We start from the raw sequence: 18,644 nt of genomic DNA on the forward strand, positions 1-18,644 counted from the left end.
AAGTCAGGAGATTTCCTCAGAAACTTCAACCCCTGTCTGCCTGCAGGACCCCTGTCCCACTTCCCCACAACCTCCGATGCCAAGTTACTGTAATTAATTCCCAATATATGTTATCACCCAGAAGACTGGGATCAGCACTTGGGTCTGAGTGTGCCAGGCGCTGGGAGTGCGAACAGTGCGAATGCATCTCTTCCTCAGTAATCAAATCTAACGTATGACACGCTGCAATGAGAAGGGTTAGATGTGGGGGAACAGAAAAGCAACTTGCGGCTATACAGACTACGTAATCACATAAATCAATAGATAGATCAATGTTTTCTTGAGGTAAGTGAAATGAATCAAATACCAGAAATCTCCGTTGGTCATGTAAGAGCTGCTACAGAATAAGCTCATTTGCTTCAGGACTTCTCAGGACTGGCTCCACAGTACTGCATGAGGCACGCACTTGTTGCAAAGCAGCATACCGAGGGAATCCATCTGTACTCAAGCATTTAATCTGATAAGCCTGAAAGCTTCAAATTTGATTGCAGCTGGTCTGCAAAATAGCAGCTTTGGTGGGAAGCAGTCAAGGCATTGGTTTTGGATCAGAACTTCAAAGAAAAGTTTCGAATGATCATCTGTTAGACCATCAAGGACCTGAGCAATTACATATCTGGTGGGATCCTTGTACACAGGGAAAAAAACCAGTCTGAAACAGAATATAATTTGCCTTTATTTAATTTTGTCTCCAATAATGATACATTATTTATAAAGTCCAAAAAAGTACTAAAGTAAGATTTTCTGTGAGGCATTTTATTTATAAGGAAATGAGTTAAACAAATTAGCTAATTAGGAAAATTAAGGATAAAAATATAGATTCAATATGAGAGAGGTGCACACATGGCTACTCAGGAAATCCTGCTGTAAGAAATTACCAAGACCAGATTACCAGACACATATCTGCTAAAAGATTAAATCAATCAATGTTGGAACTGCTTTTTCTCAGGAAACTGAGCGCTGTCAAATCCGCTCCTTTCAAATCGTTATATATTCCCACTGGGTCAAACTTTTGGCTCAAAGCCAAGTCTTCAATCAGTTTTCGGCCCATTTTTCTTCCTGCTTCAGTAGACATAGCCTTTTGCCAGAGCTTCAGCAGCAATCCTCCTTGGAAAGAAACACAAGATGACATTGTCAAATTAACATGGAGCACACGCAGCTCGCAGCACACAAGTGATGAAGCGCACGTCTGGCAACAAACACCCACCGCTCTCCTGTGGACAGTGAAATGTAGACAAAGCTGGAGCGTGCCAATGGAGTAATAATTGCCTACAAATGTGTAGGGAGACACAGGCCATTCATTCAGCTCAGGATCCTTTGTATTGACAGACAACTGGGCTTGTTCCCTTGTCACCAGTGTTACAAGTCAAAATGATTGAAAACGCATGTTAAGGTCTTGGTCTGCAACTGCACGTAGCTTCATGGCTTAAGAAGCAGTAGCCTGGTAGTTATAATCATGCACCTCTTTGTTTTTACTTTAAAGCAACCAAGAATTTTCACTTTCTGCCAGCTAAGGCCTCAAGCTAAAGAAGCAAATGATCCTAACACTTTCATCCAGGCAATAAGCAGTGGCTCCCTAGGAAGCGTGCATGACCAGTCCAGCATTAGCACCAGTTTGCAGGATAGTCATTGCCTGCTCCCCACTCTTCTCAGTGCTGATCTTTATGGTGGATAAAGGGTCCACAGAGGAAATCTGAGGGTAAAAAAAAGTCTGCTATAAAACCAAGAGGAGTTTATTCTCCTGCAAAACATGCTTTTGTATAAAACTGGCAACAGTGAAGAATTGAATTTGCACAGTGTTGTACTGGGGAGATGAGTTAAGAGGAGAAGGCAGCGAACGGTCCTCTTGCCTAGGAGGACTGCAGGAAAGGTGAGGACAGCAGGAAAGGTCTCGAATAATAAGGCGTCTGCTGTTCTGCCTTCAGATATCAGTGAGGGGCAGAGCATAAAAAGCAAAGCTTCTGACTGTCCATGAGTCGAGAAGCTTTAGAGGTAGCACAGCACTCTCTCACTACAGGTCCCTGCTGGACTGGCAGAGGCAGCTAGAGGAAAATAAAAGGTAATCAAACTCTGAATCAAGAAATCAAATCTCACTCTGGGTTGGACAGGGTCCCATCCTAAGAGGTACTGAGACCCTCTATCTGCTGTTGAAGTTTGCAGCACCAGAAGAGGACTCCACATCTCACAGGAAGTATTTAAGAGTTTGAGGAATCCGACTCCACAAAAACGGTATGTCACATTTTGTCATCTGAGTTTTGTAGCAAAAAGATCTAGTGATTCAGGTCCCTGCTGAGGCTGTAGATCCAGACTCAAGTCAAGTTTAGTTTAAAGGTCCTTTTCTGATCTGCAAATCAGTCACCAGGTTGAGTTAGCTGCCATTTAACTCTCAGCTGAATGCAAAGCCCATCCCTTCAAAGCAGAGTCAGGGAAATCTCCCGCCTGCAAAGCAAGGGATTTCAGCTACAGACTTCATTATGGCTGCACCTGCGTCAAACAGCTTCACCCCTCTCTTTCCTTCCTTCTGCCGTCTTCAGCATCCATGCCTCTTTTCCTCTCTCCCTCCAGTGCTGCCCTCCTCTGCTCTGCTGCCCTGGTGCTCTGCTCCCTCCTTGCTGCCCTGCTGGTCGTGCTTTTCCTTGCTGTGCCCTCCTCCCCTCCTGGGCGTAGGTCAGGAAACCCTGACCTGCGGCATAGACTACCAGGCATGGGATAGAGCTGTTAAGATCCTTATTCAGACTTCGATGAATAGCACTATGTGGAAGGTGTGAAGGAAGCACTCTGTGATGTGAGGATGCTCTTTTGTAACACTGAATAGCTTCACTACACATCTTTTTCAGCTACAAATACAACCAGTGAGAGAATTTTCACTGAAATGTATGGACAGAAGAGGACCACAAAAGAAATGCCATAGCTCTGGATACTAGTCTTTCAGTGTATTTTTATATTGTGTTTTCATTCAAAGATTCAAAATAACTTTCCTCCACAAAGGACAAACAAAAATATCCAACCCAGCAATACCTACGAATGAACTGACACCTCAGAAGAGTGTAATTCTGTGTCTCACCGCTGGATGGTGATGCACAACTTATTTTAGTGAACGGGATAAAGCCAGCATTGTCTAAGGATACAGTTTTGCTGGGACATGTGATATTCATCATTTGCCCATTTTTTTGTAATGACCTCAACTGATCTAATAATTTCATTTACAGCTTTAATGGTTTCAGATTTAACTGGTGAAACACAAACTAGTGTCTGTGTTTTTAAAGTTCCTGTGAAAACTGGAGGGAAAAAAGCAAGATCATCTGCTTCAACAAAGGATGCATTTGTCTCATGTGAAGTCCTCACCACGTATCATCAGTGTTATCCCATCACTGCATTTGCTCTCTGGTGTGTTTTTTACTTATGGTTGTATTTTTAGCTGTACTATTTTGCTGTTAGTCTCTAGGAAGTGTTTATACTATTTTATATCAAAAATCACTGTGTTCATATGGAGAAAAGTATAGAAAAAGAGAACAAGATATTAAATATCTATGGACTACCGACATTTGTAGGTCAGGCTTGTACCTGTTAATTGGTTTGCTTTGTGAAGAGCTCTCAGTGAAAGCAGGACTCTATTTTGCTGTGGACTGAAGTCACTAATGGATGGGAGGACATCCCCTTCAACAAGCATCCTCTGGGGCAGGAAAGCCTGAAAGTTGTTTGTGGTCAGTAAATCTGTAGAGAAGTGTGTGGCTGCAATGAAATCTACAGCATTAGCCCAGTCTTCACCAAAATTTGCTTCTGGATCAGAGAGATATTTTAAGCTGAAAGAGATCAAAATAAAAATGTAACAGATAATTGAAATCCCTTGTAGAACACATTAGTTGATCGTTTATCCCAAATGTGTTTTGTTCAGTATAAAATCCTGAGCAGTCTCAGTGCCACAGTGACCTAAGACCTCCTTCAGCACTTTACACCTAATTTCTCCTGCTATTACTGCCTCTGCCCAGACTAAAGACAGCTCCTGACTCGGGCCCTGGCTCCCAGAGAGGAATCAGCATCTCATTTTAAGCCCACAGCCTGCCCGCCCATCGCAGCCTGGGCAGCCATCTCTCGCTGGACATCCCATGCTCCAAGAGAGTGGAAGGAAGAGCAGAGCCTAAAGAATAGAGGCCTAAAGTAAGAAAGCTCATGCGGACTTTGTTGGGATACTATCCTTCCAAAGAGGCATGCAGGCGGGAAGATCCCCCTTGGCCACATCTCTTGTCCCCGTACCGGTCCTGGAACTTGGGCAGCGCATAAGCAATGGAGGCGACGTGCGCCCTCCACATGAGATGGAGGGCATCATCCAGTTTGAAGGAGGAGAAGGTTGCAGGGCTCACAGCTTTGTGTTCTGTAGATAACAGATACTGCAGCAACAGGGAGGAAAAAAGGTGGAGAAACAGGAGGGAGGTTTAAACCCAATGAATTTTTTAGACTTATGCACGTACCTCACAAATTAATTAGTTTGCAAGCTAAGGGAAATTGCTTTTGAGTAGTTAGAATGTGCTGCTCTGTAAGTAACTATAATGTCTGACATAGGGACAAAAAAAGAAGATTAATATAGATTTATACAGTGAATACATATCCCCACTGAAGTTAACGGGAGTTGCTGTTCTTTGGCTTCAACAGAGTGAGGGTTTTATCCACATAATTTAGATATTCTGTCACAATAATTCAGTGGACTTCTGTATCTGAGTGCCATGGAAGCTTCCGTGCTGAAATATTGGATTCCTTGAAAACCTGTTTATACTCTTTCAGCCACAACTTCCTGAAGATTTTCAGAAAATAAGAAAATGATCCTTAATGGTTATCATTATGGCTATTTGAGCAGTAGATCTTTTATAATAAATTCTGAAACATACTGCTTAGGAAAAATAATCTTAAGAAAACAAATCCAGTCTTGCTCCTAAAACCTCTACCTTTACTCACAGTTGCCAAGAGGGACTTATGGTTTAAATTTGCTGATCATTATCAATTATTTGACTACCAACAAAAATGTTGACTATAGAAATCTATCTATAAAAATAGTTACTGAATCTATGAAGTAAGAAATACTGTCATCTTTGGGATTAGGGAACGGCTGAATGACGAGGAAAGAGAATATCTACTTGCATAACTAAGTGTCCTTCTGAATGAAGTTTCAGCATTTTCAGTTTTTTAGATGTTCAAAGGAATAAATGAACCCTATAAAACCAAAGCAAGGCCATTTCTCAAGGGTAATGTTCTATCTCGCATGTTTATTTTGCATTGCTAACATAAGCAGTATAGGAAGAATAGAAATATAACTGTTAACAAAACAGTCTCTTGGGACAGACTCCGAAATACAGAATTATCTTAAAGGAAGGAAAAAAATCCATAACCTGTAAAAATCCTGGCCTTCTTATCTCTGACTCACTTTATGTCATGCTTTTCATTTCTCCTGCTTGTTACTTTTATATCAAGCTGTTATTGAAAGCAAACTAAGCTCTCTGAATCTTACAAATAACAGTAATAATAGCTTTTAAAGGTGATATTCTGGTATCACTTCCTACAAAACGTGAAAAAAAAAAGTAAAATTATTTACTTCAAAATAGGCCTTCCAGTCATCCATGAGCTTGGGAATGCGAGATCGGCAGTCGGCAACACTATAACAGAAATCAGCTCTTTGCTCCTCTGGTGGCAATATTTCTATCTCGTACTGCAGCTGCCCGAAGAGGCCAGCCTCCACGGCTCCCAGAAAGGGTATGACAGCCAGGTAGTAATTCATACCTGTAACAATAATTTAAAAGGAGGAGGTGTTAACCACAAGCAAATGAAAAATTCTCTCATAGAAAAATGAACACTCTCCCATACCAAATGCAGCCGTTTCAAATTGCCACTGATACAACTGTGTTCAGCAGTGGGACATAGGTACTGAAATGCACTAATGATGATATCTGTATTGATTTAGATATGATTTGTAATATTCATTTATATATTGTCCTTTAATAGCCTTGCATGAGCTGACAGTGTGCTATACTTTGCAGGAAAGGACAAACAACTGAAAAAAGTTAGACCTTTGTAGGTTGTCACGGACAGGACATCAAAAGTCTCTCAAATATTAGTTGCAAACTAAGTACAGAAAGCCTAAGGGGTACTCCATGAATGTTGTTTTCATTAAAAAAAACTCTTCTATGCATCCTAGGCATATAAGAAAGGAAAAGGCAAATATTAATGATATTTTACTGGAAAATAGTAATTTCGCTTTTAAAAAAGATTTCGCTCACTGAAAACTTCTTGGAAATTACCTCAGTTGATTTGCTTAGATTTATTTTAGGATGATGGCTTCCTTTGGTCTGATCCATAAGTCGGAGCAGTCAGACCCAGCATGTAGGAACCCAGGTTCAGTTCTCACCTGTGCCGGACCACATCTCCAGTGAGAGTGCCTGTAGGGCTATTTGATATTCCTCATTTGAAAGGAGGATTTTAAATTCTCCTCTTAATTGTGCCCTCTTTGTAGAAATAAAGTTTAATAACTTCCAGTGAAGAAAAGCCAGGAGACCAGCTGTTCTCTCTCTTGAGTGGGTACTCCCGAGCCATTGCGCTGAGAAGTCACTTGCTCATGCTTGGTCTCAGGGCCACAGACTGCCTAGGTATTTTGTACACAGTCCCAGCAGTGAGGACCAAAATCATCAAAACTTGACCAGCTACCACTTATCCCTGTCCTACTCATGGGAAACCCTTGTTCCACCTCCTGTATGTGGGCCTGGCTGGGAATGCAGGAGGAAAGGTATGGCCAGTCAGAAGCGCAAAGGAAAAGTCCCAAGTAATGAGAAGACAGTGTCGCACTGGGAGTCATTGCTAAGCTGGGTCTTGCATCTTGTTCGCTATTTTCATGAGAAGTGTTGAAACCTGGATTTCGCATCAGAAAGTACTTACATTATTTTAAGTGGGCTTGCATATATTACATGTTTGTACCTGCTTGGGTGACTCAGAGGGCAGAAAACAATGCAGGAAAGGACTATACTGAATATTTTTCTAGGCAAAAAGGGCTGAAGTTCCTAAGCAGGGAGTGTCTCATACACCTTGGGGTGTATTAAATGTGAATTTCTGGTTTAAGCTCATTCCTAACTTCGTATGACTGCTCGTGCCAGAGAGGGCTGGCCTGAAGTCCAGCCAAAACGACTTACATCCTCAGACCAGTAAGAGACATTTCTGTGGAGTCTGAAGGACTTTTTGCACGTTCCTGCTGCAATAGGGTAAATCAAGGCTGAGTTTATACATTTTCTGGAGGCAACAAAATTGGTATCAAGCAAACGTGCAGTGTTTAGAAGTAAGTGAAGAGCAGGAATGCAAACACTGAGAAAGTAAAGGTGGTGGTTTCTATTCCAGGAAGGTCCTCTGCTTGCACAGGGGGTATGCAATGACCCTTGTTACTTGTCACTGCACAGGACACCTTCACACGGAGCACCTAGTGCTAGCCACCCACAGAGACGGGAAACTGAAGTTGGAGTATCACAGAGAGCTTTGGGTTTACTCTACATTTAGATTTTAAATTTACTCTATGCTTACGCCATTGTTCACTTGAAGATATATACATTTAATTGCTGGCTCACAGCCAGAAGCTTCATTCAAAGGGCCTCTACGACAAAGCGCTCGTGTGGCAGGGAAGAGACAGAGCCGTTCGCTGAAACCTGCCAGCAGGTCTGGTGGAAAGGGGACTTGTGACAGGACAGCAGGGAAGCTGAGGGAGTGAGGGACAGAAGTGACAGAAGGAAAATGTGCTACAGGGAAAAGAATGTGAGGCTTTCCTTTCCTTAGGAAGGGAAAGAATATTTAAAGTGGAGGAGTTGCAAGGCCTTTTATCTCCTTAAAAAAAAAAAGATTTCCATCATTTTATTGCCTTTAGATATAAGTAGTGATTGTAATCTATAGGCTGGTCTTGTCTTTCTTCCCCCCACCCTATCTGTGAGTTCCATTTCTTTAAAAATAGAAGATAAACTTTCTAAAACAGTCAGAGTTCCAGTTTCAGAAAAAAACGAGTCTCTAAAAATATTTACATTGACTCAGATCAGAGAAAAAGGGATTTTTTTTTTTTAAATAAAGTGTTCATTCAGCTTTTGAAAAATGGAAACAAAAACATTGTTTGGGAGATTCTATTTGGACTAGTTGGGATATGTTATTCAATTTGTGTAGGCAAATTAATTAAACATTTTTGATTAATCAAATGAGAAAATTTAACGATTGTGTATGTTTTTTCATGGGCTCAGAAAAAAATTGCCTTGTAAGATGAACTCTGTGGAAATCTAGGTATGCACTGTTGTTTGAGGAGTCTGTTTCCATATAGACACTGGCTGTAAAAATACCAGAGGGGAACAGGCTACACATGTTCTTGCACTTGAGACAGAGAGCACTGTAGTATCGGTGCTTTTTCTATTGATGCTACAAGTGTTATTCATTGGGCTGCCCTGTGCAACAATAAATGGATACCCTTGAGTTGCATGCAGCATTCCAGATTCCTTCCTTTCCTCTTCTGCAAAGCTCTTAGCTAGCAGTGGATATAACTTTTTTCCTTTCTATGTAAAAACCTGGTTATACTATCCTGTCTTACACACTATTGTTTCTCCCATGATCTTGGCAGTGGACCTACCCTTATGTCCCACAGGAGGATAAGATGCTCTGCCACATCTACCAGGAGTGACACCAACAGCACATCTGGCTGAGCTAGCTCACAGCTGGTTCTTCAGTAGAGTTTGTCACTTTGCCTTTTCTCTGCACGGCCTAGGAAAAAGGTGGTTCCAAATTTGATACCGCCATCATTGAGACGGCACTGCTTCCTGCAATGCATATTTGCTTAGGTGTAATGGATAGACCCATTCTCCTGTTACACCTATGATATACAATTTTACAAAAGAAATTCTTGTGTCTCTCAGGCTAAGAGAAACCGTCTATTAACTTGATCTCTCTAGTTCAACAGGGCAACATATGAATGGTCTGAATTATCAAAAGCATCCAGGAATTTTTGATGTTTCCAGTTTTGGGAAGACTGAATTATCTGGATGTGTATTTTTAGAGATATTGAGGAAAACAATGAAAATGTCAGGGGCATTGACACTGGAAATTCAGATCTTTACACTTTTCTCTCTCTCGGTCACTGTCTTCAGTTTGTTGCTATTTATTGGAATAATGAAAAAAGTTTAACAGAATTTCAACCTACTAGAACTCCAAAGCCAATTCTAAAGTGAACAGAAATTGCCTTATAGCTCATGTGCACCAGGTCAAAGTATTAACTAAGTTTTAGCTGAATACCTGAAAGCCTGCTGGATAAATGTCTGTGTAATGAAGATAATGAAGTTATTTGGATATCCTGGGCACAAAGTCTCCCTTTATTTCATTCTCTGTAGCCTACTGACCACAGTGAAGTTGTGGAGGTGCAACTGAAGGCAGAAGAGTCCTGTCAGATTTGTATTACCGAGGCTGATGCAAGAACCACAAAGATTCCTGCTTGACATTCTCACACTAAGTTTTAGTTTGAAGTGAACTGAACAAATCTGCTCTGGAGTAATTGAAAACTGTAATTTCTACAAATGTCTTCAAATACAGATACCTGTCATGGTGTTTTCCACACATTTTTACATGCATTTTTGCAGTGTAAACATTTTTAAGGCTGCAAATTTGCATTTTTTTCCTTCCTCAAATAAGTTATCAAAGTCAATTAACTTTCATTTACTCACTCACACTTAGGTGTCTTGCTCCAAGTTTTCAATGGAGAATTACGTAGCACTGAAATTACTTTGCAATATAGAAGTCTAAGGGGAAGAAAGATTCTAAATTGCCTTCTAGGACACTAATCATGTTTTGGAGAAGAACAGTGTAATAGCATATACTTACAGGACCACCAGCTTCTTACAGATATGCACAGGAGGTCTCCATCTTCATAGCCACAGGAAGTCACACTGGAAGGATCTGCTAATCTGCCTGAATCAAATGAAATAATACACCAAATATTTCTCAATCTTTTTCACACAAGAAATCCCACTGAGATGAAAAAAATATATAGGAGTAAAGCATGCAGAATTTTGCTCAGAGAAGCAGAACAATTACTGTTGTTTTGCTTCATAAACTACTGTTCCTAGAGTAGTTGAATTTCTCAGTCAATACTTCATGCAGTGCACAGTAATTTGATTGTGTTTTACAGTTCGATTTATTCCTCACTGTAAATGTATTCTGAGAATTTATGGAACTGTCTGAAAGTAGGACATCGCAGTGATATTTTTATGGAGATATAAATATACATGCACATACGGACATAAACACATGCATAGCTGATGCATCATTTTCAATAGATGCAGGGCTGCTAGTGTAGGAGAGCTGCTTGATGAGCAGAATAGCACAAATTAACTGTGCTAGTAATTGTCTCATCTAATTGGGTTGTGTGATACAGAATCCCTTCCAGTTTAATGATGCATACAAACATGGCCTTACTGTGAAGCTAAGCATGCAAACGTTGTTGTACCTGATTAGCAGGGTTTTCAAGCATCTGTGGTGTAGCAAACATGCAAGACATTTCGCAATTATTTGTGACAGCATTTAAGGCATATTTTACTTTAAGCACGTGACACGGAGAAACAGCCTACTTCCTAAAAGCATAATGTACATGTACATTATGTGGTAATTAGTCATGTAGTGAGTCAGGAAGTCTGCTTTAAGTGTATGACATGAAATCACCATGGTCAGGTCCAACGACTTGAGCTATTCCAGAAGCTCCCAAACTCTGCCCTGCAGAGCACTTATTCTCTGATGAGTCAGCTGAATAACGACAGTGTCATTTCTGTCAGATTAGAACTAAACCCCATTACATTCTTTAAAAACCAAACCAAATTTTCTGATACTTTTTACTCGAGAAGAAGAGATGATCATGAACCATGTGCATACAGATTATCCTAATTATCCTCCCTAGCTGACTGGACAGAGCTTGTGCTTTGGGGCATGCTAGCTGCTCAAGCCTGTATCTTTCAGTAGCAGAGCACTGAGAGCATGAACTTGCAGTGGTGAGGAATGCAGTTCAACAGGATTTTTTTTTGATGAAAAATGATATTTTTTAATAGTTACATAAAGATTTTTTTTTCCCCCAAGGTTCTACTTCTACATAGGGCATCAGAAATAGGCAGCAGTAGTTCACTGGTGTGCAAAGGGGATGAATGGGAAGGATAAAGGAAAAGAAGAAAAAGAAGACAAAACGTTGCAGAAGAATTGTATGTGAGATTTACCAAAGATTGTTAGCCTAGGTGTTTTGGGAAAATGAAGAGTCCCAGGCAGTATCGGTGATAATTATAAGATATGTATAAATTACTTGGAGCTGGAAGCACTAACCCCACTTCCAGGTCTACACTCCAGTTTTGTTCTCTCTGCTCCCTCCTATTCCCTGTGCTTAACATGATTGTTATTTCAGTCTTCAGGTCTACCCAAGCTATCTGTGTGTCTGTATTGACAGTGCCTCCCAGTTGTATGTCATTAGCAACTATGTGCAGCCTCATCAGCAAGATTTCTCTGCTATTTTTTGTGGCAAGGTTGTTAATGAAAAAGCCAAATGCAGTTGTTCTCAGGAATGATAACTGAAGAACTCCGAGCATATTATCCATTTAGCTGTAAACTTCCTTCAGCAACACTCATCACTAAATTCTCCTTCAGGTGTTCCTCTACCAGATTTGCAATTCCCTGTTTCATTCTTATTTTGTAAAGTGTCATTAAAAACTTTCATTCTATGCTTTGATTGTACAAAGGGAGGAAATGCATTTCTGGACTTTGGTAAAACATCACGTATATCATAAAAGAAGATATCGAGTTAGTCTGACACAATCTACCTTTGATTCATGTAAGCTGCATTTTATCCCTTTTTCTATTTAGCTCCATGTCTTTAAATATTCTTTCCTCTATACTTATTATAATGTCTCATCTACTGCTGATGTAAGAGAAATAAATATTTTTGTGTCCTTATCCCATTTTTCCTTCTTCTTAAATATAGGTACAACCTTTCTTACTCTTCGAACATACAATACCATCTGAATCTTTCTTAAAGTTCTTGCTCCTGGATTTATACTTCCGTATGTCAATTCTTCCAAGTGGAGGTAGAAAAATATCCAGTTTCCTCAGTCTGTGTAGGTAGGACTCTCAGTTTAGCTCCATCTCCCAAGTGACAATTTCCATTTCCACAATCTTATTCCTATCAGTTGTGCTGTCTCAACATCATTGTCTCTGCTGTAAATTTAGGAAAATTACTGATTTCATTTTATGTCCATGAGTAGATTATCGCAAATGTTTGTACCACTCTTATTAAGTAGCAGCTTCACTTGCTTTTTATGGTTTATATACAACCATATCCATAAAAATATTTTCTCAGCAACATAACTTTCATGACCAGACAGTATTGTTAATTCAACAATTTTTGTAGTATTTTCAAGGATCTGCTGCCTTGCACCATGAACTCAAATCCTGTTTTTGTTTGCCCAAGCTTATTATGTCGATATACGAATGCTTCAGTCATTCTCCACTAATCTAGCCTAGCTGCCTATCTGCATTAGGTTTAGCCAGTTGCTAACCTCACTACTGCATGCACCAAAATACTGTCTTTCTTTCCTCTTTATCCATTTATCCTTCAACTTCTCACACTTTTTACTGTAAAACACTTGCCAGCCATGTGATATTTCTCCTTCTACTATTTTTTTAACCTTCTGATCATGTGATTTCAAAAATATATCTCCTTGTCTAAGGACCAGTCCTATGACTCTTTGGCAGGTGACAGTAGGTCTTTACCTGTCTGTGCAACCAGGTCCAAAGCTTCTTCTCACCTACCGTGTCCCTCATCTCTATTTGAGAACTGTCACTGCAGCCAGGCACATATTCCCTTTGTGGATGAGGCCACACTACATAACTAGATACTTTCCAGCAGGTCACCACTCAAGTGTAGCTTCTGCATCCTGTCATCTTTGTCCCTGCCACACATTGGGTCAACTTTCCTGCTGCATGAGCCATCCTCTTCATCTTCTCTTTCTTTTCCTATACATAAAGAAGGGAAAGAGGAAGAAGCTTACCTAAACTCCAACCAAATTCTTCTTGCTGCTGTCTGTTTGCCAGCTAGTTGCTTGCTTGGATTTTACTTACTCTACCTCCTTTTCCTCATTTTGACTCAGCAGTTAAGTTTCCATTAGGTGTGACTAAATGCTGGCAGCCTTCCTTCACCACCAGCCGCAGCACCTCTGTCTTCTTCCAAACACACAGCTTCAGCCAAACCACCACCTCATGAAACTACAGTTTACAACCAATAAAGAAAACAACAGGCAGACAGATGCATTTGCTTATGCCTGGTTACCACCAGGCACAAGTTCCTGAAAACATCATTGACTCTTATTCCCTTCTTCCCACCTCTCCTGGTTGCTAGAACAAGGCAAGCCAACTCTGGCTTTGAAGGGAAAGCTTCACTGCCTGCTGCGTGTGAAGCAGTGTGTGAGAGAACACGTTCTCTGATAAAGCCCTCGATAAGATATTGCAGCCTTAGCCTCAAGGGACCTTTCACACGGGTTTCTGTGTCTGCTTCCCTGGCATGGTCAACCAGCAAACAAGAATGACTGCCCCAGATAACAACCAGCTTTTTGGGGGATGAGCCATTAGAATCTGGACATAATTTAAAAAACAAAACAAAACCAAACAAAAAAAACCCCCAACAAACAGAATAAAATTTAATTTTTGTAAAAAACATATTTAGAAAATAATGAGGCTACTCCTAAAATGATCAAAAAGGGCAAATGGAAAAAATTCTCAGAGGGAGAGGTGGACTTTCAACTATCTGTATTAGAATTGAAACTCAAACCACCAATAGAAGATCATAACATTAACAACCAAAAAAAGCCTATTAGTTAACAATTTAAGAACAGCACTGCAGAGTGTAGGCCCTGAAATCTACCTATTATAAACTGGAGCAACTGGGAATATCTTTTCAAAGGTTTTCAGCTAACTGAAATATTGCCCATCTAAACCACAGATCTTCTGGATTCTGAGCAGTCCTATGTGTAGCAATACCTTTTCCTATTAGGAAGTTTAATAGCTATTGCTCAATATGGCAAGGGTGTTCCCTTCATTCAGGATTTCTTTTTCAAATTGGCAGCTTAGCTCAGTATGTCAAAATTTACACCATCTGAGGCTATACTGGGCTTGCGAGGCAGAAACCTTGGAAAGGGTGACCCAAAGTGGGTCTGGTAAACACTTCGCTGTTCCAGCAGCTTAAGGACATAACTCATACCTGTACGAAATTGCCACCCATGCTGCAATGGTAATCCCCAGAGAATATTGCCAAAATTTTGGGATCCAAAGCCGGTAAAATATTTGGCTGAAGACTTCAGCAAGTTCTTATACAGTCCCAGTCGTTCTTGGTAGTCCCAAGCGTTGATGAGAATTTTGTTGTCCCTTACTGGGAAATGCAGCAGGTTTTCAGGGGCAAGGTCCCACAGAGGGGGATAGACATCTTCTCCACTGGCATCTTTTTCACTCCATGCTGTGGCAGTTGCTGGACTCAGGGTAACAGTCACTATAAGAAGAGCATGTATGCCAAAGTAGGACCGCATTGTGAAGGTTTGTGACCCAGGTGTTTGTGACTGCAGGGCTTTTATCATGAAAGGTGAGGGCTGGGCAAGAAAGGGTGACTCAGATGCAGAGGTCTCCATCTCACTTCCGTCTTTGCAGTGACCCTGACGTGGAGCTGCCAGATTAGCAAGCTGTGAGTAATGATCTGTCCTCCCTGTGGGATCTGGGGAGCAGCAGCAGATGTTTAAGAGGGATCGGTCTGACCAGAAAATGTCCAAATCTGTCCTGCCCACGACATGTACCCACCCTCCCAAAAGGCTGAGGTGCTACAGTACTGATTGTACAGTTGTGTTATCAACCTTTTTGTCCCTGTGTTTCTTACTAGCTGTCACCTTCCCTTTCCCTGCCTAGTTCCTTCGGGTAAAGAAGGGACAGCAATGCCACAGAGCTGACCCCAAAATAGGCACAGGCAGGGTTAGGTTAGGGCTGAGGCGCTCTGAGGAGGGCTCCAGGCGCCGACGAAGGAGCAGCAGTGACATACAGCAGGCGCTGCCATTGTCACCTTTGTCTTTTGGCCTTGGGACAACTGCCTGCAGCCTTCAGGTCGCGAGAGCGTCGGAAGTAGCCACATCAGCCTGGCTGCAGGTCGTGCAGCACCTGGCGAGCTGTATTTTTAGTGTTTGTTTGTCTTGTGTGGAAATGGTCATTATGAAGACCTAAAGTCTCCTACTAAACCTCCATGATCTTGTAGACTCCAAAGGGAATACAAAGGCCACCCCTCTCCTGATAAAATCAATGTCTAAGTTACACTCCAACAAAAATGAAACTGTCCAGCTACCTTCACCTCACCTACTTCTAGGACTTTGTAATCTTCAGCTGCTTTTTCTCAGATAAGCAATGGTTACAAAAGAGCACTCAGCAAACAAACACATCATTTGTTATCTCTGTAGTCTTTCTTTCGCATGAGAAAAATTGCAAATGCCCATTTTCTTTGAAGTAATTCTGTGAGTTTTGGTTGGGCTTTGTATGCTTAAAGTACCTTAAACCCTGGATAAGAGCAAGTCAAAATTGGCTGCAATCTTTTGACACTAAATTTAAAATAAATGTATCAGTTCAGTTCAAAACTTTTCTGTTTTTTTCTATTTATTAAGGAGACTTTCTAGTAAATAGCATAATTTTTCAATGGTCACTTTTTATTTTTGGCTCCACTACTGAGACAGAAACCCAAAGACTTTTGAAAAACAATCAGTGTTCAACAGAGATTAGCATAGATCTGAGAACAGTTTTCCTAATCATGCTGCCGCACAGAGGTTTCAAATAATCAAGTTGTTCTTTAATTAAGTTTCTATGGATGGGCTTTATCTAACCTAACTGTGGACATTTAAACATTAACCTAGCTATGCAGATTCCCTCGACAGCCAAAGCAGAGAATCAGGCATGTCCAGAATGTAACTTGTTTAAAATACACCACTGAGAGATGTGTTGCTCTTGACTGACTGTAGAGGGAGTTGAAATTACAAGTTTAGCTTTAGACATAGAAAAATACTTTTAGATTAAATAAAATCAATATTGTTTTTACCTACTTTTGTATAATAATTTCAGAAATGTTTTCAAAGGTACTTGTTTTTTCTTGAAAGAAGACATTCCATAAAATAACCCTGAGACTAAATGCCAAGAACTGTATTGGTTTTTTATGTATATGTATTTAGGCTCTAATTAAGGTAATGGACAGCGAGGCTCACCTGAAAAGGAAGGACGCTGAAAGGCACTAGCTAGGGCACAAGATACATGGAGGAAACCTGTGATTCTATGAAATAAAAGGCACAAAGGTCATAATCGCACTAGGGCAGAAATTTTGGTTGGGAACATGAAGGAGTGAGTAACAGTGGGGGTTATTTTTACCATCACTGAAAGAAACATCCAATTTGGGAGTCTAAACTCTCTCTGCCTTTCTATAGTCAAGGACGAGAGTTTGAATTCTCCTAGTCAGAGATACCAGTCATTCGTATTACATGAGTGATTTCACTTTAGGTGCCTAAGGTAGAGAGATGTGAATAAACATCTTCGTTTTTCACAGAGATACCATATATTTACATCTTCATGGCAGATTACATGTAGTAAATTGACTGGTTCCATGTTTGTGTGGAATGTTATTGTGCGTGAAAAACTGTCCTCCTGCTCTGCCATCTAGAAAGGCAGACCTTATTAACACCAGTCTGGGCAGGCATACAAATATGAATTACTAGTCAGAATGCAAAAACATACTTTCTCAAAAGACTTATAATAAAGAATTAAGATAAATTAGTGACATAATGCTTGCCTTATATCAATTTTTGAGCTATTGGATAATAAAAAAGTTTTGTGCTATACACTAAATGGTAAATAACGTAAAACAAGAATACACCTACTAGACAGACTCTGCTGAATTCCTTCACTTTTTGAAGTTTGAGCCTTTTGCCTTATTATGGTAACAAAAGGACTTCAACAACCCAGTTAATCTTTAAAGAGTCAAGAATAATTTTTTAAATTAATATGATAAAAATATTCTTCCTGCAAAATATTATAATTCATTTTATAGCTCTTATACCATTTTCCCACTTATCTGTGTGGGCAAATAAGTTGCTGAAGTTTTTGTAAGACTTTCCTTTGAGAAATCTCTGCGCTGGTGTTTCCAGCTTGGAATCCAGTCCCGTTGGTTTGCTGCCCTGAGTGGAGCGAGGGGAGGATTCATGTGACGTCGATAGGACTTGAGTGGTGTTGGTGTCAGGTCTTGAGTCACAGCATCCCTTCAGGGATGTCAGCATTTTAAATAAGTGGAAGATTAAGGAAGACTATTAGTAAGGTCAGCATCACTATTCTCTTCACCCCTCTCTTCATAAGTATCAGTTACTCAGTACAGCTGTGCTCTTACAGATGTTGTAACAGAAGCAAGTCCTGGAAAAGATGGTAGATAGTGATAGATGGTAAATTCAGGTCTCATATGTAATTGTTGTCAAGTTTCAAGAGAGAACGCTGTAGTTTTCAGCTGGGCTGCAGAGTTTGCTTCAAGATAACTGCAGAAAAGCTGATAAGCATCAATTAGATTAGTTGAGGTGACTATAAGAAGAAACGGCAGCCCATGTTTAAGTCCCAAAACTATCAAAACATAAAGTTCCTTAGTCCTGATGGGACACACTGGGGAAGCAACTGGCAAGCCAGTGAGGAAGAGGCATCAGTACCCTCACTGGAATGAACTCAGAACTGTCGCAGAGCTTTGCAGGTAAGAAAACCTTCAGGTAACCTGCGGACGTCACTGTCCTTCAGTCATGTAAAACAGCACTGAAAGGAAGGGTTCACCCACTTTCTTTTAGGGCAAATGTCCTAAGGGGAAGAAGAACAAGTTTTCATTTAGATGGGATATTGGTCTGGATGAGCCTCCCTGTCACCTGGCACCCTTTTTTCATGCCCTGACACTTCCACCAGTGATTGCAAGTGCTGCTTGACTGCGAGCTGTTCCAGGTAAAACAAGACCACGCTGTAGCTAAAGGTATTCTTCATGTATTTCACTGGATAAACTTGCAGCAGTGAATATATTTAGGTTGCTTACCGATCTCTGTTGCTGTTGTCTGCAGCTATTGCTTTGAACAGACTTTCTTTTTGTCACAGGCCTTTGATATTTGGCAGGGAGGATCTCTCTGGCTCCAGTATCCTCCAGCAAAACCCCATGACAGGGCTATAAAAGGGATTTTAAGTTGCTACTTCACTTCTCTTAGGTGTGGTGGTGAGTAAAGGTCATCAGCCAAAGCCCATGGCCACATGAGTGGACTCAACCACTAATGCAGCAACACACGTTGCGGTAAGAGCATCAGGCATCCAAGGGGAAGTTATATTGTGTGTGTGATGGACCTAGCAGGAGGTGCTGCATCCTCATATCCTGGCTCCTCCATACATCCTTGGACCTAAAATTTCTCCTTCTTTGGAAAACATTATTCTCGTGTTATCTATTAATCCTGTTCTCCCCTCTTCAAAAGCCTTCCCATGTTATCTGCTGATCCTGCCTCACCAGAAAGAGT

General features: G+C 40.7%; 1 protein-coding gene across 1 annotated transcript; it reads right to left on the reverse strand.

The window, feature by feature from the left end:
• Nucleotides 1–1,014: 1,014 nt before the first annotated feature.
• Nucleotides 1,015–14,633, reverse strand: C3H6orf58 (chromosome 3 C6orf58 homolog). Its single transcript, XM_050895157.1, is given in 7 exon segments — nucleotides 1,015–1,038; nucleotides 1,040–1,143; nucleotides 3,601–3,839; nucleotides 4,291–4,424; nucleotides 5,621–5,805; nucleotides 9,907–9,993; nucleotides 14,312–14,633. Coding segments are annotated over 7 exon segments (1,095 nt in total).
• Nucleotides 14,634–18,644: the final 4,011 nt, after the last annotated feature.

This window comes from Gymnogyps californianus, chromosome 3 (genome assembly GCF_018139145.2).
Source record: "Gymnogyps californianus isolate 813 chromosome 3, ASM1813914v2, whole genome shotgun sequence".
Lineage (NCBI taxonomy): Eukaryota > Metazoa > Chordata > Aves > Accipitriformes > Cathartidae > Gymnogyps > Gymnogyps californianus.